Source organism: Cervus elaphus, chromosome 22, assembly GCF_910594005.1.
Source record: "Cervus elaphus chromosome 22, mCerEla1.1, whole genome shotgun sequence".
Classification (NCBI taxonomy): domain Eukaryota; kingdom Metazoa; phylum Chordata; class Mammalia; order Artiodactyla; family Cervidae; genus Cervus; species Cervus elaphus.
In genome coordinates, this window is record NC_057836.1 from 7,229,663 (window position 1) to 7,254,907 (window position 25,245).

General features: G+C 52.5%; 2 protein-coding genes across 5 annotated transcripts in view; both read right to left on the minus strand.

The window, feature by feature from the left end:
- SREBF2 (sterol regulatory element binding transcription factor 2) overlaps nucleotides 1-6,011 on the minus strand; it is a 56,519-nt gene extending 50,508 nt beyond the window's left edge. For both annotated transcript variants that reach the window (XR_006336558.1, XM_043880613.1), the window contains exon 1: nucleotides 5,741-6,011. Coding sequence is in view for 1 of the 2 variants with exons in the window: in XM_043880613.1 (XP_043736548.1) it covers nucleotides 5,741-5,828 (88 nt within the window). In the remaining variant the exon portion in view is untranslated. The remainder of the gene's footprint in view (nucleotides 1-5,740) is intronic.
- Nucleotides 6,012-7,334: 1,323 nt separating this feature from the next.
- LOC122680298 (coiled-coil domain-containing protein 134) overlaps nucleotides 7,335-25,245 on the minus strand; it is a 73,815-nt gene continuing 55,904 nt past the window's right edge. Inside the window, exons 32-38 of one of the 3 annotated variants that reach the window (XM_043881510.1) lie at nucleotides 24,089-24,211; nucleotides 22,233-22,351; nucleotides 21,401-21,522; nucleotides 21,111-21,195; nucleotides 19,185-19,366; nucleotides 18,834-18,905; nucleotides 7,335-9,863 (exon numbers count right to left, since the gene is read on the minus strand). In XM_043881510.1, the coding sequence (XP_043737445.1) occupies nucleotides 9,738-9,863; nucleotides 18,834-18,905; nucleotides 19,185-19,366; nucleotides 21,111-21,195; nucleotides 21,401-21,522; nucleotides 22,233-22,351; nucleotides 24,089-24,211 (829 nt within the window). In that variant the 3' untranslated portion in view covers nucleotides 7,335-9,737. Of the gene's footprint in view, nucleotides 9,864-18,833; nucleotides 18,906-19,184; nucleotides 19,367-21,110; nucleotides 21,196-21,400; nucleotides 21,523-22,232; nucleotides 22,352-23,827; nucleotides 23,965-24,088; nucleotides 24,212-25,245 lie in introns of those variants that run through there. The other 2 variants (XM_043881514.1, XM_043881511.1) reach the window with 2 other exon arrangements.

Sequence of the window (25,245 nt, forward strand, 5' to 3'; positions counted from 1 at the left end):
TGAAGAGTCCTTGATAAGAAAAACACACCAATGAACTAACTCCAAAGTGATTTGCTCATCTGTGTTCAGGGCAGCAGTACTCAGGTTAATGAAAAAACTGCAAATGATGAAAATACTCCACAGCGGCCTGAACAGGCATTTGCTTCCTTAGATGAATTACACTGGATCAGGTGACAATTACACCTCAACTGTTTCCATGTACAGCAACCCGTAAGTGAAAATGCTATAATGTTTCATGTGCACTTTAATATAAAGTTCATACACAAACCCAGCAGGAGAGGCAATTTGATATTCAGGGGGCACTATTTTAATAAAGTTGCTTAAGAAGTTCCTTTATTAATTATGAAATTAAGGAAAGAAAAGATCTATTCGATACAGAAGGAAAAACTCACTTTTTAAAAAAAGCCACGTCTGGGCTGAGTATGAGGATGACAGAAAAGACTGAGAGACAGGCAGCGCTCAGAACACTGGGCCACAGGCCCGGAGTGAGTGTGACAACGTTTGTCAAGGGCGAGACCAAACAGACCCAGGAAGGAGGAGAAACCCAGGGAGACTGGATTGGAGGTGTGAGCAAGCCCAAAAGATGTATCCCAGGAAATGGAACTGGATGAAACCAGGAGCTAAAAACTCATAGAAAATAAACAAGCTAAGAGCAACAGCAGCTCTTTCAACCCAGACACTAGCACCAGTGATACATACTTCAGGGTCAAGACAAAGCTTACATCTTGAAAATGGGGTAAGAGGTAGATGGAGGCTCCACCTCTGAGCAGTTTTTCCAAAGCATGACTCACTGGAGAGACATGGAGTCAGTTTCTACCCCTCTCCTCACCTCCTCCCCCACCCCAGGCTGGCCACTCCAACCTTCCCAGTGACGTGGACACCAGGCTAGGGGCCCACCCAACACCTTGAACCTGAAGCGCTTTCCTTTCCTCACTAGACACACCTTTACAGAGTGCCTCTTTAGTGCCAGGTAGTGTCCAGGGACTCTGCCAAGACGGAACTGTCTGCCGGGAGAAGCAGCAGAGGCCCAAGAGACAGTGCCACCCAAAGGCTCAGGAACCGCAGGTTTCTCGGCAAACAGGAGGGCAGGCTGGGTGACCAGCAGGGGGACCGCATGCAGGCAGGTATCTGACTCTGTGAGCCCTTCAGAGCCCACCGAGCAGGCACAGACCAACCGCTCAGTCACATTAGCGGACATCTTTGTGGAGTTCAGAGCACCAGGGATAAAGACAAGAGCCCACAAGCTTCCAGGGAAAACAGGTCACACAGAGAGGGTAGGAGTCAAAATGGTATCAGATGCCCAACTACTGAAAGCTAGCAAACAACGAGGCAATGCCTTCAACCTGAAATTCTAAACTCACCCAAACTATCAAATTGGAGAGGTTAGGATAAAGATATTTTTAGAGAGGTAAGGTCCCCCCAAATTTACTTCTAATGTACTCTTTCTTAGGGAGCTACTGGAGGATGTGCTCCATCAAAACAAGGGAGTAAAAATAAAACACACACCAAAAAAATAAGGGAATAAGGCTTCAACATGCCCCTGACCCCAGCTGATAGTCAAGGGTAGACCCCGTATAAACGAGGAACAACAGACCTCAACCAACCATCAGACACAGCAAAAAGAGGGAAAGTTTCAGAAGAGACATCAACAAGGGGAATAAAAAGAACTGACCACCAAACTGAGCTTCTGTCATAAGATTTAGGACTAAGTTAGTTATGGGAACATGGAAAGTAAGCAAGTGAATAAATGGGGCTATTATAAACCCTAGGAAAAAACAAACAGCGACAAAAACCGTAGAGGATCTACCCAAGAGAAAAGAAAACATGCCCACAGAAAAATCTGTACACGAATGCTCACAGCAGCTTCATTTAGAATAGCCAAAATGTGGAAACAACCTAAATGTCCAACAAGTGATGAATCGATAAAACACGGAGTATCCATATAAGGGAACACTGGTGCAACAAAGATGAACCTCAATCTTATACTAAGTGAAGAAGGCCACTCAGTGTATGATTCCCTTCACATGAAATGTCCAGAACAGGCCAATTCACAAGGACAATGTAAATTAGCTTGCTGAAGTTTCTCCAACCTTCTCCACTGAGAACCGCTGCCCCTATTTGCCCTCCTGACTATGTTCTCATTTACCTAGCCTTAGACCACTTCACCCAATCACTTCATCCAGTGGATCTCCTAATTGCCAAATCCCATGAGTCCTTTCAGAGTCTTGTCATCCTTGCTGTGTTCTAAAGCCCTGTCTCCATCATCCACTGTTCCTCAAAAAGTTCACTTCCTCTTAGGTTATTACACTTCCCTCGCCTGTCCAGTTCCATCTTTTCCTCTCACCTCTGTCCTCAACTCATCAATCTGAGTGACTAGTCTTCAATCTCCACCCCCAGTTTTGATGTTCTCCTGAGTATGTCTCTCGTTTCCTACTAGCGCCTCAATTTCAGTCCATTTAAAGACAAATTTTCATCATCTCCCCAAACCAGCTCTTCCTGCTAGCTTCTGAACCCTCCCAATGCCCTACATCAAAGCCTAAATGGGAACTTAAATTCCACCTCTGCTCTATCTTCAGGACCAAGTTTCACTGAGGCCAAGTCCTATCATGTCCAGCACCTTGCACAATGGCTACTTCCTCTTCCCATCCTGTCACCCTCTTAGGATTGTCATCGCACACCCAGATGGCTGTCTCCTTGAGGCAGGCATGAGTTCTCTAGGTGGTAGATACCCTCTCTCCCCCACCACAGACAAACAAAAAAAATATGTGTTCATACCCACAGAGTCTCTTCTTCAGCTGACTAGCTCCCAGAAGCATCTAGCCCTGATCTGATCCAACACCAAGGGCTGAGCTTAATATTAATTATTCGACTCCTGCGTAGCTCAAAGTCCTTGGACTCATTCAAACATTCCACAAATATTTAATTCTAGGTGAAAGAAACAAAACAAAGGTCCTGGCCCTCATAGGGTTGATGTTCTGGAGAGGGGTGTATGGGTGAGCATTCAAGGATACCTGCAGACCACCCGTCTTCAGCCTACTCAACTTTGCTCTAAGACCTGAGTCCAGGGCCATCTCTTTGGTGTGGTCTTCCTGGTAAGCCAGTATTTACCAAGCTCCATCCACACTCACTGACTTTCACTAACTGCCCTGTATAACTGAGCTGTTCTACACTCAGTATGCTTACCAAGTGGCACAGTGGTAAAGAGTCTGCCTGCCAATGCAGGAGACAAAGGAGATGCAGGTTCAATCCCTGGGTCGGGAAGATCCCCTGGAGGAGGAAATGGCAACCTACTCCAGTACTCTTGCCTAGAGAATTCCATGGACAGAGGAACCTGGTGGGCTATAGTCCAAGGGGTTGCAAAGAGTTGTACAGAACTGAGCATGAGTGCACACCACACACACACACACACACACACACACACTCTCACACACTACAGTTTTATCATCATTCATCTCAAGCTCCACAAAGCCATAAAATTCTATCTTCCCTATCTTCTCATGTTCCCTATAGCTCAGAAACTACAGCTGGCATGTGAATACTTGTTGATCAATGAAGACAGGGAACCACTTTACCCCCAATCTAACATGGAGCCCTGTGAAGCCACTTAACCACTGTGGGAGTTCCCAGAATGTTCATTTTACTCAACAATCTATAGGGATAAGGTTACTACTTAACCACCAGGTAGTTCACAGTGGACTTCCCCAGTGGCTCAGCAGTAAAGAATCTGTCTGCAATCTAGGAGACACAGGAGATGTGGGTTTGATTCCTTGGTCGGGAAGATACCCTGGAGAAGAGCATGGCTACCCAGTCCAGTATTCTTGCCTGGAAAAACCCCATGGACAGAGGAGCCTGGCAGGCTATAGTTCATAGAGTCTCAGAGTCAGACACGACTGAAGCGACTCAGCATGCACACACACACTTTAACACATTATAAATTTATAAATGAAAACAAACAGGGATCAGTTTCGGAATGGGAATGCAAAACCACACAAATATCTTTGTGTGAGGCTGCTGGTAGACAGTTATACATATTCCTTACTGCTGTGTAAGCCTGGGTAAGTTAATCAACTGCCTTGAGCCTCAGTTTCAGGATCTATAAAAAAGAGATTAATGTAGTATAACAAGCACTGTCTACCTGATGCAACTTGTTAAGGATTGAGAACACTGATGCGCACTAACTGCTTAACACGGTGCCTGGCACACAAGTGCTCACGACATGTTAGCTGTCCTTGTTAAGTTCCAAGAACCTCCCTCCCTTCATTTGTCAACACATCTCTGTATTTGGGAGCATCCAACAGAAAAAGTCTGTGGTTAGATTTAGGGCTTCATTTAAGAGTCTTACCACACTGCCTGGATGACCAAAATAGGAAAACAAGGTCAGGCCACAGGGTTGTTACAAAAGCAAAATAAGAAATGGATCCTTTTCAATTAGCTGCTGCCACTGTCTCTTCCCCTGGAAGAGAATCCTCTGCTGCCTTGGTTTCTTCATCTGTATAATGAGACGAAGCCTTCATACCTGCCTGCAAGGCTGTAGTAAGATCCTGGCACAAGAAAGCACTTTGTAAACTCCAGAGCACAATGCACCTGAGTCACTTACTGATGAACAGCATGGGTTCTGGAGAACCTAGAGAGAGTGACCTGAGACAAATTAATATCTCCTGACTTCGGTCCCCTATAAAACCGGAGCAGTAAGAATATCTACCTCAGGGATTGTAGTGAGGAACCAGTGAAACAATATAAGTGTTTGGGGCCTAGACTATCAGAAGAGCCCAACTGCTGGGCGTTATTATTATTACTAGGACGAGACTAATCCACTCATTGGACTTCTCACCCCCAAAGATCAGGTGAAAAGACTGTTTGCAGCGACGGCAACACTGACCCAGTAACTGTGTGCTGTAACCAGCTTGGGTGACCTTGGGCAAGTCTCTGACCTCCAAACTTTGGGTACCGTGATCACAAAATGATCCCCTGGGCTCCTACAGCTCTTCGTCTCCGCTGTGAAGGTGGCCGGAACAAAGGCCACCCGCTCCCCAACCTGTCCCCGAGGGGGTCGGGGGGAGCACAACCCAAAATTCCTGCGGCTCAAGTCCCTTTGCAGCGCGACAGCAGGAGCGCCCGGGTCTCTATCGCGGGGAGATGCGTCCAACACTCCGCCGCCACCGCTCGCTTCATCAGCGACTAAGCGCTGCCCCCCAAAGTTTTCCCAAGCGTCGGGAGAATTCGGCCGCGGTTCAACCCCGGGAAGACCACGGAGGGGGAGGACGCGGAGCCTGGGGGCCCGGCCCCGGGAATCTCCCAGGGCCGCCCACGCGGCCCGGCGGGGAGTGACAGATGCGACGCGAAGCCGCTTGGGCTGGCAGGCAGAGCCGGACCTCGGACGGCGCGAGACGGAGGCAGCGACCGCGCGCTCTCCTCTGGCCGCTCCCGTCAGGCTCCCCCGCCCAACCCCGCGACCCTCGCTGGGCTTCCGGACACGAGGCGCCCCCGGAGCAGCTCCCGCGCGGCCTGCCGGAGCCGAGCCGCCGGGCGGGGCTGAAGCCCGCAGCACCCGGAAGGGTCGCGGACCGCCGCGGCGACCGCGCGCGCCGGTTCCTCCCGCGTGAGACGGGGCTGCCCGGTGGCGGGCTGTGTGTGAGGAGAAGGTGGGCGCACGCGCACCCGCGCGCGCCGCCGTAACCCCTTCCTCCCCGCGCGCGCCCCCGGCCCCCCGCACTCCCACCCACCGCACCCCACCACTCACCGTCGATGTCCCCCAGGGTCAGCTCGTCGCCCAGCTCCGTCAGCGTCTCCATGGTCTCCAGACCGCCCAGCTCGCCGCTTCCGTCCATCGCCCGGCTCGGCGCAGAAGACCACCCCCCCAAGCCCCACGCCTCCTCTGCCGTCCCGCTCAGGGAGACGCGGGGGCGGTGCCGCCGTCGCCGCCCATGACAACCAACAGCCCCCGCCGGGTTACCGCCTCAGCGGCCGGTGCCAGCCGCCGCCATGTTTGCGCCGCGCGGGAGGGGGGCGGTGCGGTGCGGCCCCGCCCCCAGCCCGCGCCCTCCGTGGCCCCGCCCCCCGGGCCGCGCGCTCCCTTGTTTGTTGTCAATGGGACCAGGCTGGTCGTGGCCAATCGGCGCGCGGGCCGGCGCGTGGGGTGATGGCGCGTCGACGATCAGCAGCTCGGATTTGCATAGCGAGGCCCCGCCTCTGGCGGCTCTTAAGCGAATACGAAGAGAGAGGCCCCCCGGGTCCTGAGATCAACCTTCTTTCCCCTCAAGTTTAAAGGAACCGTTCCCTTTTCTCTTGGTTCGGCTCCGCGAGCTAACTCGGTCCACCTGCTAGGGGTGGAAGGGTTAACGCCGTCAGCCCCGCGTCCGCTCGGCACCTCCCGGAGCGAGCCGAGAGCACATTACGTCATCCTCCCAGCTGTCAGCCTCCTCTCCCCCGACCCCCGCCTCGCTGCCCAGCCCACTGGGGCGGGCAGAATCAAAACTGGACCCCCAACACGGCCCACCCCCCCCCCCCCCGCCCCCGAGGAGTTTGGAGATGCTTTCTAATCGCGTTCCTTCCAAGCCTTTCTACAGAGACTCGCGAACTGCCCGAGTGAGGAGGGTTTGTTTTACAAACTCTGCGCCTTTGCACCTGCCGCGACCACGTGTTTACTCCAGCGGTCTCCCCTGGGTACCTCCGAATCTCCTGCAGTCCTTTAAGATAGTGCCAGTGCCCCGGAACCACCACAGTGCTTCTGGGGTGCAGTGCGAACACATTTTGACGAAGAGTTCCGCAGAGATTCTGAGGCGCAACCCACCCACGGATTCCCACTTCTTCAACCACCTCACTTCCCCACCTCGCAGCTGGTCACGACGTAAACAAATGTACAGGTTTCTAGGAATTTATACTAAGGAATAGAAGTACAGTGCTCCGAGAAGTGCACAAGCACGTGCGTTCAAAGGTGTTCATCACGGAATCCCCTGTAACCTGGAAAAACTGGGAAGCCCAATAAGGGCCTGATGAATACATTACATCCACACAATGTAATACCATGGCATCGTTTCCCAAACGTGTATCAATTGACAAAGACTTTCACAATATATTGTTGAAAGGGAAAAGCTGTCTCACTAGTCGGTGAGACAGCAGTTGCTTAGTGGTCAAAACTTAAAATTGAGTTCAGAGGTTGGGTGGAGGTAACCACATGGACATAAAGGATCCACTTATGAACCCTGTGACTTTGGACTGGTTAAATAACTTCTGGATTTTTTTTTTTTTCCCCTTCTCATTTTTGTCATCTCTAAAAAACGAGGGGAACAGTGCCCCCTTGGAGTGGTGAAGATGAAGTGAGATCACTTGCACACTCCTTTGACAGTATTTATTGAATACCTCTGTGGCAGGCAAAGAGACAGTTCCTGCCCTCTGAGAGCTTCCAGTCTGTTGAACAAAACATACATTGATATTTAAGAGGAAACCTCAAATTCTGTGGTGACAACTGCACCTGGTATAGCTAGGGGAACACACAATGCAGACAAAGGCCCTGAGGCAGGAGGAGCTGCTGCAAGCCAGTAGTACATGGATAAGGCCCGACACACAGAGCTCATACAAGGCAGCTACTGTATTGATAACCGAAAACTTACATGTGATCTGTGTGCACATGAGGGCGAAGAGGATGGATGGTCCAACAGGTGAGCATCAGTTATGGTTACAGAGTGGTGAGATTAGGGTGAATCATACTTACTTCTTGGCATTTCAGTGTTACTTAAAATTACATTTTATAATCAATATGTATAGCAAAGTACTTTATTGGGGGAGTAGGGGAGACACAAATGTTCTTTTCATTGTTTACATGCAGGAGAGTTGATATAGATGATAGAAGTCTCACCTTGAAACAGAACACCAAACCCTGCTGCCCTGCTCTGGCCAGGTGCTGAGCTGGACAGTGCCACCTTCAGCTCTACCATTCAGTCGCTCTCGCAGGGCTGCCACACCACGGGGTAGTCTGCTGGCACACCACACCACATACTTTCACTTTGGTTCAATGCCCTTCCATCCCAGGGCCTCAGTAAGCTACTGCAGAGGGCTGCCTGAGCACCAGGTCAGGTAAGTGGGCAAAGTGCCTCCCACTCTGCAGCTGCTCCCTCAGCTCCCAGCTAGACTTGCCCAGGGAGGAGGGCAGAGTGGTTCTGTTTCTACCTTTCAAGGTGTTAGAGGGGAAAACGTGGGCTCATTGGAGAGTAGAGAGGAAGGCATCAACTGAGATGGAGAGAAGTGAAGGTGTAGAAGGAAGAGTCCCAGAGGATAAAGGTGCTAAAATAGGACAGAAGTGAAGACTGGCTAAGACTGGGTCCCTCTCTCTCTGGCTGTGCATACAGTGGGTGCTCACCACATTTCTGGGATGAATGAAGAACCATCAGAGAAGGGCTCCTGTCACTGAGAAGCCAGGCCCCAACATGAGAGAAGCAGTTTAGGGCTGGGCAGAGGGTTCAGGCATTATCAAATTCATTACACCAGTGAAGCCGCAGCACAGGGAAGGGGTGGGCCAGGGTCACTCAGCAAGTCTGATGGGCTAAGACCCTGGGTCTCCCTTGGGCTCTGTTAGTGGTGGGCTATTGGGGACAGCTGTGTGTCTCTCCCCTGGCTTGGCAAAGTCAAGAGACTGAGCTAGAATTCCCCCCCAGAGCCCCTCCCTTCTCTGCCTGGGAGGGGCATGACTGAAGGGCGGCTGCCTACTCAGGGCCTGAGTCCCTCTGCAGCTCCCGGCCCCCTTGGCCCTGGTCTCTGCTTACAGGCCTCCTGACACAGGGAGCTTGCTGTCCGGCCTATCCATCCTGGGAGCAGCCCTTCCACAACAAAGTACAGCCTCCTGCAGAGCTGCAGCCTGTCCCCCAACAGTGCCCCCAATAGGCCCAGGGGCACCCTGCACTGCCAGAGAGGACAAGTTGATTCTTCCCTGGGCCTGCTCAATGACTGTTCCTTGATACCGAAGGACAGAGATCAGACTGCTCCAAGACTGTCTTGGGCTATACAGCCTCCCAGGAAGGATACTTCTGGCCCCTTCCCAACACTGACCCCTCATCAAGGACGGTGCTGTGAAGGGAATAGGAGGCCGAAGCCAAGCCTCTGCTTTGCTGCCTTGCCAGGGCCTGAGGCTCCTCCTGAGTAGGCAGAACATTCTCTAAGATGGTCTCCACAGCCGAGGGCCCCTGACCCCCCTGCCCGGGCCCGCCTCACCTGCTCCATGGAGAGGCTCACATCTCCCTGGGGCCCAAACCAGCCTTGGTCAGCCAGCATTTGCTGGCTTTTATTGTCTCTGCAGGGGGCTGGAACCTGTGCCTGGCATCTCAGTGACACAGCAGGGCCAGCAGCAGGCATGACTCCTCTGCACATGGCTCAGAGCCTAGTTCTGCTGCCTCCCCATGAGAAGCGGCCACCAGCTGGCCAGCGGTCCTAACCCACGGTGGTGGCGGGGGGAGTCCAGCCCAGGATCCCTCCTGCTTCCCCCAGCATCTCCACAGGGTTAGGTCTGCAGCACAGCGCCCTCTGGAAGCTCTCTTGGCACCCCTCTGGTGAGGTCCCTGGGAGGAAGTCCAGCCCTCTGTGGCTCAGTCCCTTCAGCGGGGGCTCGGAGCCAGCCCCAAGGGGCCAAGCAGACTCTGGCCTCCTCTCTGAAGGCGCCAGTGCTCACCATCAGTCACGCTTCTGAACTCTCCTTTTCCTCCCAACTGGCCGCCTCCTGGTCCCCTGAGCCCTGGGCCACTCCAGGGCTATAACTCAGACTGTGATCTTGAGATCCGAGGGCCTTTTCGGATCTCTTTCCGCTTCTCTTCTTTCTTCCGGCGTTTCTCCTCTTCCCTCAGGGCCTTCTGGAAAGGGTCAGTGCTAGAGATGAACTGAGGGGAAAAGCAGAGCCGTCTGTTAGGTCGGCTGGCAGCAAAGAGTGTGCTCTGAGCTAGGCTGCTGTGGGCACAGGAAGGTCACTGAGACACAGGCCCTGGCCTCGGGGGAGCCCACAGACATGCAGCTAGTAAATGGGCTCAGGGGAAACTGCTGAGTGGGTCTCAAAAGATTAAGCGGGAGCTTGCCAAGTGAACAGGGCGAGGGAAGAGGACACTCCACGAAGGACAGGCGCCAAACCTGCATGGCTCGTCTGAGAAACAAGCAACAGACTGCACTCAGGGTGAAGGGGGCTGAGTGCCCAAGACCACCTCGGGCCCCCAGAGCCCTGAATTGGGGGGACAGTCAGCGAGAGTAAGACAACAGGGGTCCTACTGCTTGCGGACAAGCTGCAAGGTGTAGACAAGCGAGTATATAGGAAGCAGCTGGATCAGAGGTTAAACTGCCAGACCCGGAAAGAGATGGAAAGAAGATGACAGTGATGCCCAGGCTTGTGGCTTCCCTAGTGGGTGCAGGGTGGTGCACAGTGAGAAGACAGGAACATGGGGCGTGCTGGGCAGGAGGAGAATGGGACTTTGGCCAGGGCAACCCCCAGGCCCTCAGCTCTTCCTCCCCGACTCTCCAGACCGGTTCATCTGAACCCAGGGCTTCTGTCGCACCTCTACAGTCCGTCACCCCTCAGATTTGCATCTCCCTATCTAAAGGCCTGTCTGACACCTCTACATGTGTGCACATGTGCCCCGAACTCAGCATGGCTCCATCTCCCCAAAACCCAGTCCCCTTCCAGAGTCCGTGTCCTCATGAGCAGCAGAGTCCCACATCCCAGTCAGCGAGTAGTGCAGAGACAAAGCATCATCCCCACCCGCCCCCCAACTCCCCAGCTGCAGGTTGAAACCCCTCACAGTCCATTGCCAAGGTCTGGCCCATTTTAACTCCTAAGTCTCAAACCCATCTCTTCTGTCTCACCTATCATATCGTTAACCCCATCACCACCCCCCCACACCTCTCCTGATAAACCTCAGCACCTCTCAGGGTCTCTCCACACCCACTTTGTCCCTCTGAAGCCATTCTCCTCACGGCAGTCAGATATTTTCAAAATGTAAATTGGACTCCTGCTGAAACCCGTCCTTGACTCTCCACACAGCTCTGTCTGCAGGCCCACCCTGCCCACCCCTCCTCCCCCCTCACTTCTGGCTCCTGGGTTCCTTTGTGCCCACTTCCAGCTCTCTGCACATGCTGTGTCCCAGGCCCAGAACCCTCTTCCCGGCCCCCACCCTCTTTGTCACAGTAGCTGCAGCTCAGCAGTCCCCATCCCTGGGGTGACTCCTGCCCTGATTCTCCCGGCTGGGGCTGTCTCCTCCAGTTCCTCCTCAGTGCTTCTCCCCTGCGACCACCTGCCTCTGTGACACCTGCTTCGTGCCTGTTGCCCCCACTGGATCACACTCTCCCCGAGGACAGGTGGATAGTGGGGTGCCGCTCACTGGGACACAAGCCCCCGATGTGGTCTGATGGGCCGACAGACGGCGCTTAATATGTATTTTTTAAATGAATGAATGAATCATGTTAGAGTATGAAATACAGTAACATCCACAACTCAGGTAACTCTGTTGGGAAATATGCCCCTTTTACTTGTTCATATGGTAAATCTGATGTTTGGTCAAGGCAGACGTTAAAAACAAACTAGGAGCTCCACCTTGTGGAGTAATCCACCTACTGTGTTAGACTGAACCACAAGTCTGGAAGATGGGGTGAAGTCAGAGAAGTGCAGCCCAGAGAGGGTAAATGATCTGTACAGGTCACACAGCTAGTCCCAGTTGGGACTAGCCCCCAAGCCTCCTAAGCTCCCTGCCCCATGCTTCCCCGATCACACTGCCTCCTATCCCTACCAGTTACTTCAGATCCTCCTAGGAAGCAAGGAGGAGCCAGGAGACCCCTCGGGCCACAGAGGACCCCATCCTCTGGCTCTGGCTGGGGAAGGACCAGTCAAGAGATCCTGGCTCCTCCAACCCCAACAGGTTGGGTCAGCAGAGAAACAACGCCTAGTCCTTTCCTGGCTCTCCTCCAGGCCGGGCCTGGCTAATGCCTACTTTAAATTCAGATGCTGACCTCCAGCGGGCCTCCCTGCTGCCTGGCAACCCAGGATGTTGCCCTGGTCCACTGCCTGTCCTGCTCTCCTAGACAGACCCTCTCCTCGAGCCTCCATCTCTCCTCCTCTCCTCACTCGCAGACCGTGACCTCGCTTCCTGTTTCACAGAGAATGGAGATGCTAAGGAGACAGCTTCCTCGAGCCCCCGCCGCCACACCCACGGACCCACGCTGCTGTGCCCACGCTGCTCTTCCAGGCGAGTCCACCCCTCCCTCAAGCACCAGCTCGCCTCTCTCTCCCTCCTCAAGTCCTCAGGGATAAGGCTCCAGCCACTCTCCTACCCCTGCACCGGGGGTTCTCCCCCACGCTCACCATGGGTGGGTCCCCCCAACATGCAAACATGGTGTGGTCTTTCCCATCCGATCAAGATTTCCCCTGGAACCCACGCCCTCCTGAAGCTAGTCTCCTGTTGGGTCTGCTCCCCTTGAAAACACATCTCTTTACAATAGGTAACAAGGATATACTATACAGCCCAGGGAATTACAGCCTCTATCTTGTAATAACTTTTAATGGAGTAGAACCTGTAAAAATACTGAATCACTCTGCTGCACACCTGAAACTAATATTAAAAAAAAAAAAGAGTAACTTTTCAAAAGGGTCACCTGTATTTGATGGGAGTCTACTTCCTTTCATCTCGTTCTCTTGAAACTCAGCCTTTTATCCCCACCACTTGACCAAAAGAGCTTTTACCCAGCTCTCTGAGGGCCGGTCTCCATGCTGCTAAGTCTGGCAGCCGATTCTCAGCCCCACCCTCCTGGCCCTCCAGCGGCATCCGATGGCATGTCCACTCCCTCCTTCCTGTCACGCGGCCTCAGGGAACTGATTCCCTCTTGGGTCTGCTACTACTCCACTGACTGATCCCTCCTGGGGTGCTCTGTGACCTCCTCCTCACTCTCCCATCTCTAACTGCAGGCATATCCCAGGCCTTGGTCCTCAGACCACCGCTCTATCTGCCCCGTCCCCCTGCCCCCTGGAGTGATGGGACACGGTCTGTCATTGGCACAACTCCCACATTTGTAGCTCTGGCTTTAATAAAGCTCTTCCCTAAAATCTAGTCCTCCTCCTTGACATCAGTCAAGTCAAAATCAGTTACCTCCTTGACATCTTCATTCAGATGCCCATTAGGTCCAGAAACAAGGCGTTGATCCCCAATCCAGCCCTCAACCTCACCCCACCACTTTGCCCATCTGGTGGAAAATAGCAGCCCCATTCTTCCAAAATTGTCAAATCATCCTTAATGCCTCTTTCACTCCGTATTTGCTTCCTTAGTAAATTTTACTGGCTCTACCTTCAAAACAGAACCAAAATCTCACCATTCCCAATAGCCCCAGTGTTGTCACCCTGGTTCAAGCCACTGTTAACTCCAAATGGACCAGCTGTTAACTCCAGTGGACCGTTAACTCCAAATGGACCAGCACAGTGGTCTCACCAGGATCTGTCTCCACCCTGGTCCTCACATTATTTGCCACGCGGCTGCCAGGCTGACCGCTTAAAGGGCTAAGTCAGAGTCCCTCGCCCTGCTCCTCTGTGTCCCGGAGGAAATGCCAAAGCCCTGGAGAAGACCTGCAAGGATCTTACAATTTGGCCTATGACTCTGACCTCCCTTTCCCAAGCTCTTGCCCTTCAAAATATGCTTCCAACTCAGGGCCTTTGCACTCGCTGCCCCTCCAGCCTGGAAAGTTCCCCAGAGATAGGGCTGGCTCATTTGCTGCTTTCAGGTCTTTGCAGTTAGAACCTCCTGTGTCAAAGTCACATGAAACAGCAGTGACATCCTCACCTTATCCCTGGAATTCCTTAACCACGTGCCTCTGCCTTTTCCTCCGTTGCCCTGGTCACCACCTACCATGTATTTTTTATTGACTGTCTCCTCCAACCAGAATGCCTTTCCCAGGTGGGCAGAGCAGGAGGGCTTCTCTGATGGCTAGGATCAGCAGATGCTCACTAAACGTTGAATGAAGGCATGCTCTCTGCCTCTGAGCCTTCATGCAAGCCAGTCCCTCTCCCTGGAAGGTCTTCCCTGAGCTGGTCCACCCGGCAACTCTTACTTATTCCAGAGCCTCGGCCACCTGCTTCCATAGGCTTCCTCTCATGGGTCCTGTGGCTCATGACGCTTCCCTCTTCCACTGGTTCCAGTGATCACGCTCGACTGGGACTGTGCTCCTCTGTTACATCCCCAGCAGTCTGTGAGCATCTGAATAGCAGGGATAGGGCCAGCACCCTCTGGACGGGGACAGTGGCCAGCCCAAAGCCTGATACAAGCTGGCTCTAGTATCATAAGAAGGGGCCCTCCCAGAACACCCACTGGTATGGAGGCAGTGCATGGGGGGAGCTGAGCAAACCTGGGCTGTTGCTGGCCTCCCCAAGTGGAAACCTCAAAGAAACTGCCAGGATAGGCCCTGGGCTCGAGAACTTGATGGGGCTCTCCTATCTTACCTCGCCCACTCTGTCCAGCCTCCAGGGGCCCAGGAGGCCAGGACTGAGCCCAGCGTGGACTTCATGGACAGGAATTCTGGTCCCCCAGCCCATCCACCCTGCACCAGGCTGGGAGCCAGGCATGACTGGGGTATTTGGAGTGGGGGCAGGGGCTGGCCTCCCAGGATCCCTACAATGCAGGCTCTGTGAGGGGCCAGTGCTGCGCAATAGAGCACAGATGACCTTTAAAAAAAAGATCATCTCTGAACCTTACTGGCGGAGGGGTCTACACTGGATACTGAAAAGTGAGTAAAATCTTGGGACCATCTCCAGCTGATGAGAAGGGAAGTGTGTTGCTTCTGCGCCTATATCCAAGCAGAGCACATTACTATGACGCTAAATCACACCTCTTGGAGCCTATTCTCTCTGAGGCCCACCTCCTGCAGGAGACGCATTCATTTCATGATCTGCAGGGCAAGGAGAGCCAGCATCACAGCAGGAAAACATCTCCATGAGAGCCAGCGCTAAGAAAGGCGACCTGCCACGGCCTGGAGCCTGCCTGCATGTCCCTGCTGGGTACACCAAGAATCAGCCCTGCTGCTCTTATCCAGGCTGTTTATTAGGGTTGTGGTGGCAGCAAGCCACCGTGAAGGGTGTGTCATCTTGGTTTCACATGAAGGGGAGGCAGCTATGCTAGTGTGAAAAACCATATCACCCACTCCGTCACCTGAAGCAAAGCCACTAGTTCAACAGGGCCCTCAAGTCAGAGATTACTCAGGAACTACACTGATTGTTCACCTGAATGAAGCGCTAATGGTGCTCTTAACCAAGCTGGCCTGACTGCTCTTCTTTGGAGGGCCTGCGTCTAAGGCCGGCCCTTGGCTGGTGTCTGGGAACCAGGATTCTGGGAGGGATTTCCATCACCCTGACTGATAAGAGTGGCGCCCTGGTGGCTCAGATGGTAAAGCGACTGCCTACAATGCGGGGGACCCAGGTTCAATCCCTGGGTGGGGAAGATCTCCTGGAGAAGGAAATGGCAACCCACTTCAGTATTCTTGCCTGGAGAATCCCAGGGACGGGGGAGCCTGGAGGGCTGCAGTCTATGGGGTCGCACAGAGTCGGACACGACTGAAGTGACTTAGCAGCAGTAGCAGGCAGAGGGTGCCTACGCGACCAGTCCCTGGTAAAAACTCTGGGTGCTGCGTCTTTAACGGGCTCTCCTAATAGACTTCTCACACATGTTTTCATAACCTGTTGCTGGGGGAATAAAGTATGCCCCATGTGACTCCACTGGGAGAGACACGTCGAAGCTTGTGTCCAGGTTCCCTTAGACTTCACCCCAGGAGTCTTTTACCTTTTTTTACTGCTGATTTTATTGTGGATCCTTGCACTGTAATAAATCAGAGCCTTGAGGACAACGACACATGAGGAGCATTAACCAGTGACTCAAAACACTCAGTCCTCCCAGCAAATCACCAACCTGGGGGTGTTTTCTATGGGCAGCAGCAGCCATCCAGCCCCAAGGATGATGCTGGGAGACCAACTGTCATCAAGCCCAGTGAGACAACAATCTGAATTAAAAGCTGTGACTCTTGCCTAGATGGTATTTCTAGTGACCAGGCAGGCTGTATTCTCACTGACTACCGTCAGCGTCCTGGCCATCTGGCCTGGCAGATGAGCAGGCTGCAAGCTGGCAGGTCACACACGGCCACCCCTCTCAGGGGCCATGAACTGTGGAAACAAACCACGGCTGACAACGGGACAGTCTGGGTCACTCGTTTAGATGCCCACAGCCAATTCTCTGATGAGACTAACCAGCATCAAACTGCTGATCGAGCCGACACTGCCCAGTTGACTGGCACCGCCGCCTATATGTGTCACTGTACTAGATGTGGCAGTACACGGCCACCATGGACTGACATAAAGCAGAGGACTCTGAATCTCCAATTCAACCACCTAGAGACCCTGGATGGAACGGTATGGCCCAAGATCATCAGAATAATGATCACTTGGGGGACTTCCCCAGCAATCCAGTGGTTAAGACTCCACACTTTCACTGCAGGGGGCATGGGTTCGATCCCTGGTCAGGGAACTAAGATCTCGCATGCTACATGGCATGCTCCCCTCCCCCGCAAAAATAATAATGACCACTTGGCTAAGTATGCTCCTTGCCAAGTCCCCTTGTAGTGGCCCATGTGGGCCAAGATGGGAGATAGGTGTCTGTGAAAATTTTGCAAAAAATGCTCTTGTTCCACTCACTTCTAACCCTTTCACACAAAAAGTCTAGGTGAAAGTAGGGAGTAACTGGAGAAAAGTGAAATTATAGGTCCTGGGATGTGACATGTTGATTTTGCAGCAATGTTCTAGGAAGGGACTGCCTTAGACCCCAGGAGGCATGTGGAACAATTAATCCTCTTTGTCCCTTACAGCCAGCACTGCCGCCTGGCCAAACAATCCGAGGGCCCGTGCAGGCCAAGTGGCAGCTGCAGCTGAGTCAGACCAACTGTCCAGTGTGTCATTCTCAACCACGTGACAGGAAAATCCACATAGACGAGGTCACTGCTGAACTATGTGGCTCTGCCTGCTGCCATCAAAGGCAGCTCCCGAGGTAACCCTGCGCAGACACACAGGCCAGTACAACCTTGCTTCAATCCAACCTTGGTAAGAATCCTTCCGCCTGTCCTGATCCCTTATCAACCTTGGGTTATACCACATAGGGCAACTGAGGCAACTGAGCAACTCCATGGTAACACTGCCCCCATTGTTTAGCTCAGTCAAAGATTGCAATGGTGACCCAAATCAAGTGGGAGACAGTGGACCACGGAACACCTCTCCAATGCAGACGCAGATGGCATTGGGTCGACCTACTGGCCCCAGGATCGTGCTTCTCTGATGGCTCAGTGGTAAAGACTCTGCCTACAATGCAGGAGACTCAGGAGATACAGGTTCAATCCCTGGGTTGGGAAGATCCCCTGGAGAAGGAAATGGCAACCCACTCCAGTATTCCTGTCTGGAAAATCCTATGCTCAGAGGAGCCTGGCATGCTACAGTCCATGGGGTTGCAAAGAGCCAGACACGACTGAGCAACTGAACACACACACAAACTGGCCTCAGTAGCCAATAGCGATGACAATGAAGATCAGCAGCTCAGTCTAAACTCTTGTGTGCATGGTGAGAGATAATAGACTGGTCTCAAATGACATCCTGATTTTCTAATATAAGATCTACTGATCCCCTAGGACTTATCAGAGCTGGTTGAGTTCAGGACCCTGGAGCATATGGTTAAGATCAACATTGCATCTGGCCTCATCTTGCTAGTTACAGTCCTACTGACAGCAGTCTGAGATGAACTAAACAAATGTGGTCCTAGTCTCTACTGATCAGATTATCATATGGAATAAGGCATTCATGTAGAAATGTGAGCTAAGCCAAGACACACAGGGCTGATGGAAGGACTGTGTGTATGTGTGGTGGTGGTGGTGGTGTGTGCGGAATTCTCTCTATGGCCCTGAGTGTCCCTGCACATTCTTGCTGGGTACACCTGACCCCTCTGTACCTGGGTCATTTCTCAGGTCGTGCTTACAGAAAGCAACCTTGAAGGATGAGGTGATATCTGTCTACAAACAAAGACCAGGTTTGCTTCTGATCAGTATAAAGGTGGTGGACTTCCCAAGCTTGGTGTTCCTCAACTTGATGCAAACCCACTGACATCTGTCTGAACCCCTCTGTTTCACCCCTCTCCCCCAACCAAGACTTGGGAAATAAGGGAAACCCGCATGACCAGGTCAACAGCAACTGCTTTCACTGTAATGAACTCTGATGTCTCTAACCTGTCAGCATCCATGAAACAGCAGCAAAATCCTAGACCTTCAGCAGTACCCCCCGATGCCTGGGGGAGAGCTTGTCCTTTGCAGAGGCCAGTCCTCCAGTCCTTCCTGCCCGGCCACTCTGACCTCACCCTCCCCTCTGCTGTCTGTCCTGCTCCCCCGGCAGCCTCCAGCCCTTAAAGCCCACTTCAGCTCTAGGATGAGAACATGTGCAGAAATGAGGGACAGAAGGCAGGCTGGCTGCTCAGAGGCTCATGGGCAGAGAAGCAGGGCCTGACCTCCCATGGCTTCCCTACCATTCACCTGGAGTGAACAGGGCCTACTGTGCACTGGGATGGACGTGTTTATAGCCCCTGACTGCCCCTCATAGCTGAGGTTCACCCAGCATGGACAGAGAGGAAGCTGAGGCTAAGACAGGGCCAGCAGCTTGCCCAAAGGTACCAGGGTAGGTTAGACCCAGACCCAGGTACTTCTGGCTCCAAGTCCAAAGCCCTCACACTCCACTCTAGGTGCTGCAGCCCCTGGCCTCCCAGGGCCCGGCAGATGAAGTGCAGACAGGGCCACAGGCCCCAGCAGCTCACCTCTGTGCGGTCTACTTTAAATGGGTTCTGGAAGTCAGAGTGTTTCTCGCTGATCCCCAGCTCCTGGGCCATCTGCGGACGAGGAAAAGCTAGTCATCCTCTGCCTTCTCCCACATCTTGCTCACCCACAGGCCATTCCCTCCAAGGCTGGGACAGATGTGGGCCAGGTGATGACCCCCAGGCACCAAGGTCAGCAGAGAACCCCTTGAAATGGCACCTCAAGGTGGCCTGAGGCTTATCACAGAAAATGCAACCAAGGGTTGACATTCAGGCCCCACTGAAGCAGGCTCATGGTGGCTCATAGTACAACCACATAGAGGGCTCCCGGACCTCCTCCACCCCAGTCCTTACCAGGCTGAGGATAGGTGAGTGGGGGCCCTGGTCAAAGACGCCCGACTGGTTGCAGAAGCTGATGCCCCAGCGGATGAGGAGGTTCCAGTTGGAGTTGTGGTCAAAATAGTGGTGCACGATCCTTGGGAAGCGCAGCACCACGTCACCGAAGAAGGCCGTGTTCTCCACCACTTGGGAGAAAGCTGGCGAGAGGACCCTGGTGAGTGGCTGGTGGAGATGGCCCTCTGCAGCCTCCTGGCCAGCTCTACACACCCTCCAAAGGACAGCGGTAAGCCCACTAACCACAGAAGGGAACAGTGCTTGCTGCATACAGGCTGCTGACCACATGTGCAATGCGTGCTGAGGGATTTATGTCACCGAATCATCAAAACTACCTTCAGAGGGAGATGTGGCTTTAATTCCCATTTCACACATGGGAAACTGAAGCTGACAGGTAGTGAGCACCAAACCCAGGTCTGTCTGACTCCAAAGGACATGCTTCTTCCCCTGTACCTCACAGCTCAGAAGACTCGTTTGCCATGGGGACCAGAGGGGTGCCATTGCGCAGACGGAGGCAAATGCATCCCATGAGGCTTTGCTGGGTCTAACCTCCCCAACTTGGTACCATAATGTCCAGAGCTGGGCCCTGGTGTTAACTAGTGTCTGTGAGGGGTCAGTTCTGTTAGGATGGCCAGGGAACACATCAGGGCTTGTTTTCTTTTTAGTATATGTCCAATTTTATTTTAAATGCTTAAGCTCTTATTTTGAAATAATTTTAGACTTACATAATACACCAAAAAATTCCTTCACTCGGCTTCCTCTAATGTTATCATCCTTACATAACCATTGTACAAACCATCTAAGCCAGAAAATTAACATTGATACAATACTATTAACTAATGCATAGACCTTGTTTGATTTCGGTCAGTTTTTCCACCAGTATCTTTTAGTCAATAGATCAGTTTGAGTTTAGTGTCCATTACGGTGGCAGGTTCCCCTGACCCAGGCGAGCATGAAGAATAGTAACTATACACCCAGCCCTGGTTGGGGGGGGGGGGCTGTTTGAGTGACCCCCATAGATAAGGCTCACGTCCTTATCAGCACTGGCCAGGTCACACAGAGAGAGAAAGGGAGCCCTCCAAAGATATGCTCAGCTGGGTCTGAGACAAGTGGGGCAGGGACCTCTGGGCTGCAGAACTATCCTGAATCACAAAGAACTCAGGAATTCACTAGGTTTATAGGTAAGAGCCGGGCAAACCACCTGTCCTCTTTCACCTGGAAACTGGAGGTTATGGTGCCTTCCTCAGTTACAGTGGAGATTAGAGATGGTATCTGCCCAGCATTCAATATGTAAAGGCTACTTCTGTCCTGGCTCAGACAGTGTGACCTAACATACTTTATTGTTAGAATATAACTAGCTAATGGGGAGACATTACCACTGAAGAGAAATTCCTGGAAGAGGAGATGAAAGGATACAGAATATTCTTTTATTTATGTTGGTCCCACCTTGTCTCAAAAAGGATTTAAGGAGGTTGAGGCTTTTAGAATAGCAGTGAAGAGTGCTGGTAACTGCTCCCATGGGCCAGTCACTTCATTAGATCTCAGTTTTTCTCTTCTATAAATGGGAACAATCCTTGCCATCTCTACCAGAAGGGTCAGGGTGGTGAAGGCAAGGACTGCTGGACTGGAAGTAGGCAAAGGCTCCTCCCTGATTCCCCTGCCCCAAGCACAGGACAGTACTACATAATGTATGTGTATCAGGGACACAGAAACGCTCTGGGGCGAGCCCAGAAACACTCGGAGAATCTTGTACTGAGTGCCCAACCACCCAAGAGACTCCTTGAAGGTGCTGCAAGAGGGCACTTCCAGAGAGGAAAAGAAGAGTGACAAGAACAAGAGGGAAGGAGCAGCTGGAGAAGATCAAGGTTGCAGCAGGGAAGACCATACCATCCTTCAGTTTCTCGTCCTGGGGGAAGGGCCCATCTGGGAGCACACCTGCAGCAGTGAGCACTGTCCGGGAGTCCTCCAGCACCTGAGGGAAGCCCGCCTGGGCTGAGTGGCTTTGCCAAGGTCTTCCCAGACCAGCCCCAGCCCTGTTTACTGAGGCCCTACTTCAAATCTTCTGTGGATTCGCTTCCCCTTCACTGAACACCATCCCCATGGGGAACTCCTACTCATCCATCAGTGCCCAGATCAAAGACCAGGCCTACCATGAGCTGCCCCCTGCCTGCGTGCACCTTAAAGAGCCCCTTGAGCATGACATCCAGGATCTTGTACTGCTGGTGGACATCGTTCAGCTGCGCTAGGTTTTTCAGTGCCAACAGCTGCTCCCGCCGCTTCACCTCAAACATCTTCTTGTCTGAGCGCCATTAAGTTAAGGAGCTGGCACCAATTCTCCTGCCTGGATAATTCAGTGGTCCTGATCCAGAGGGCCCATTCCTGGCCAGCAAGTCTCTGCAAGGGGCATAGATGCACATGGCTGGGACTTCCCAGGGAATGAATAAGCTGTCTGAGAAGCAGATGAATCCCGCACCGTATCATTATTTCACAGAGGATTCCACACCCAACAGCCTGAATACAACCCTCAGGACCTGGCTTCTGCCCTCCCATCCATCCCTGTGGTCTTTCCACCATCTCCCACAACCCTTCATTGTTCCCAGAACCTCCGCTTCTCTGCTCACACTGTACACTCTGCCTGGGGTGCCATCCCACCCTTCTCTATGAGTTTCCACTCTTTCAAGGCCCGGTTTTTTAGTAGATAGCCCAAAATGCCAGGATTTGGTCTCCGCCCAGGGTCTCACACAGAAAGTGCTAGGTACATGCAAAATCCTCAGGGTCCTCATGGTACTGAAATATATGCCTTGCCTTCTCAATTTGTATGGGGAAACTGAGGCTCAGGAGAGAACTGACTTGATCAAGATCTGGTTAGAGCACATTACTTTTTCTCCCCGATTTCTATTGGTTGAGGGGGGCAGGTCCTGCTCTACCCTGGAATCCCCCAAGCAACTGTGGGTATAGAGAGACCTCATTTATAGATCCCTCTAAAATACCTCCAACCCCAAAGGATACAGATCTCCAGGCTCGGGTCCAGGGAGGTCCTCAGGGTGTCTGTGACTCCTGTTCCAGACAATAGCAGGACAGACAGGGAGGTCAGGAACTGAAGAAGGTCCATATCCAAGACTCTGGAGCTAAGAGAGTAACCCAGTGAAAGAAGGTGAGACCCAGAGCTTGGTATTATATAAAACACAAAGTGAACTGAAAAGCAACTTCCCCTGACATGACACAGCCTCCAAATACCAAGAACCCAGCTTTCAGAATCACTGAAGCCCCAGTCCCTAGCCCAGGGCCAGGGACCAAGAGACACACGGTGACAACATGGGATGATGGGAGAAAGAAAGATAAATGTCAGCACAGCAGGGATGCTCAGAGAACAGGTCTGGAACCCTGCGCTGGAGCCCTGGCTCTGCCTGACTTCGTGACCTACAGAAGGCAGATTGCTCAGCCTCTCTGATCTTCATCTTCCTCACTGCAAAATGAGGATAAGGAGGTCATCTCCCTGTTGCAGAGACAAAGACCTGGGTGAGGCACTGTGCCCGAGGAAGGAGGGTCAACATCATTCCCCCTCAGTTCCCCCACCCTGGCCTTCCAGGAGGCCCGGCAGTCAAAAACATGAAACTTGCAGGGTTTCCTGCTTTTCCTGACTTTTGTCATCAGAAAGGAAGGAGGGGTGCTGGGTGGGAAAGGAGGCAAGGCAGTCTTGGGGTAAGATGGCTGTTACTCTCCTAGGAACCACAGGCACCAAAAGCAACACCTGTTCCTATCTCGGCAACATTCCCCAACTATTTACTGAGTAACTTTCATGTTCCTTGAATGTTCTGGAGCCAGGAATACAGCAGGAACAACATTCCCCACACAATGGTACTTCTATCTCTAGTAGGGTTAAGAGACAACCAACAAAGTTGTAAAACAAGCACAGAAGGATAAGAGGGAGTCAGCAAAGTGTGACATTAAAAACAGCAGTCAGAGGAGGCCTCTACTCAGATGACAGCTGCCCAATTTTACCAACGTGGAGATGAATGCACAGAAAAATGAGGTGACTGCCCAAATCACTTATAGATCACTCATAGATTTTCCAGTTAAACTAAGAGTCTTAATGAACAGGCTATCTCAGAGCTGGCCACTGTTCTACCAGGACACCTGCCCCAGGGGAGAGATGCTCAGTTATGGACAGTGACCGCTCACAGAGGTCAATCAGAGAACCAACTCTGTCCCGTGCAGATCAGACAACTGAAGCCTACAGAATGTGAGGAAATAGTTCAAGCTCAACCAGAGCCCTACATTCCACCGTCATACTCCAGACTCAAGGGAACCAAACTCTGGTTAAGGCGAAACTTGGGAATCAGGGACTATCAGATGGCCGGTAATGACTGAAGCGGGGAAGAAGAGGGAAATGAGAGAGGTGACTTCGTGGTGGGTTCTGAGCGGGCCACTCGGGCTTGCAGACCAGGGATGCCACCCGTGCCTTTAGAGCTCCTAAAGGAGAAAGTCTTTCCAATGAGGTCCGCGAATCCCACACCCCACCCCCTGCAGCCAGTTCTGGGCCCTCGGTTCCTCCCCCCGCTCTCCAAAGGGGTCTGCTTGCCCACGGCCCTCGCCCTACCTACCGGGCCAGGCGGGCGGGGGCGGGGGCAGGTCAGACAGCAACCGACTCGAGGGTCTGCTAGCAACCAGCAGAGCCGTGGATCCTCAAAGAATGCCCGCGAGTAGCAGCCCTGGGACCGCCGATTACTGCCCCCGCCCACCGTGCCACCCCTGACCAATGAGCGCAGGCCGCGACGGTCGCTCCTTGACCTCACTTCCGGCTCCGCCCAGAAGGCGCAGGCATCTGCCAGGCTTGAGGTCTGTGGGATTCCGGTGCCGCCCACCTTGCCTGTCCGCCGGCGCACTTGTGTGTCAAGGTTGGTTTGGAGAAAATAGCCTGAAAGGGCGCATCAGCACACTGACGCCGTGATCTCTGCCGGACGGTCTTCCTAGCGCCCTCCCTGAAACTGTTTTGTCAGCTAAGTGTTTTTCAAACTGCATTTGTCAAAATCAGTTTAGTGGGTCGTGACTAACTCCTTTTTCTAAGTAATGTGCAATGCAGAGCTGGGACATCCCCTGCTCGCCGCTTCGATCCACGAAATTCTAAACCAAGCTCGTTGGGTTCTTCCCTGGTCTATGATTTTGTACAGCGTCCGTATAGACAGACCCGAGGAGAGCTCCGAAACCGTGTACAACCCCGTATCCTTGTCTTTTGAAGTAAAATGCTGACTCTAGCGTTAATGATTGGGAAAGGTGAAGATGTAGAAACAAAGAATAGCTGTTGGACTAGGGAACTGGTAACAGTTTAGACTATAATTCTGCCACATAGCAGAATCACAACTCCCAGTTCCCTGGAAGATACAAAGGTCTGACACACATTCCTAAATTGTTTTTATAGGAAGCAGACCACCCCCCCACCACCACCACCAAATGAAAACTGCTGCCCACAAGAACCACAGGCCCTTGACTAGCTGAAACCAGAAAATTGATGATACTTGAAACTTCATCTTGATGCCAGCCGATCTGAGAACTGTCCATGGATCATGCCCTGCCCCTTGAAGACTATAAAATTCCTCACTACCCCCCTCCAGGGTGAATCACACAGTCTTGAGGGCATTAGCCCAGTGTGGCTCCTTTTGCCTGGCAAAGCAATAAAAGCTACTCTTTTCTACTTCACCCAAAACCCTGTCTCCGAGTTTCTATTACTATTTGGCACCAATGAACAGTGGCTGAGTTTCCGAGAGAGCCCTGGCAGACAGTTGGTAAGGGAGCCGACACCCCAGGTTAGCTGAGGCAGAACAGGAGTGGGCAGTTGTGGAGAGCAGACATTGGAAGAACTGCATACATGGGTGCACAAATACACGCTCCGAGGAGAGCCAGGAGCAAAAGGCACATAGGGGACCTGCTTCAACCAGGAAGGAGATGAGCTGCAACAGCTTCATTTAGTTAGGAAGGCTGAGAAAGTTCTGACCTGCTCACTTTCCTTGCCTGGAAATTGTAC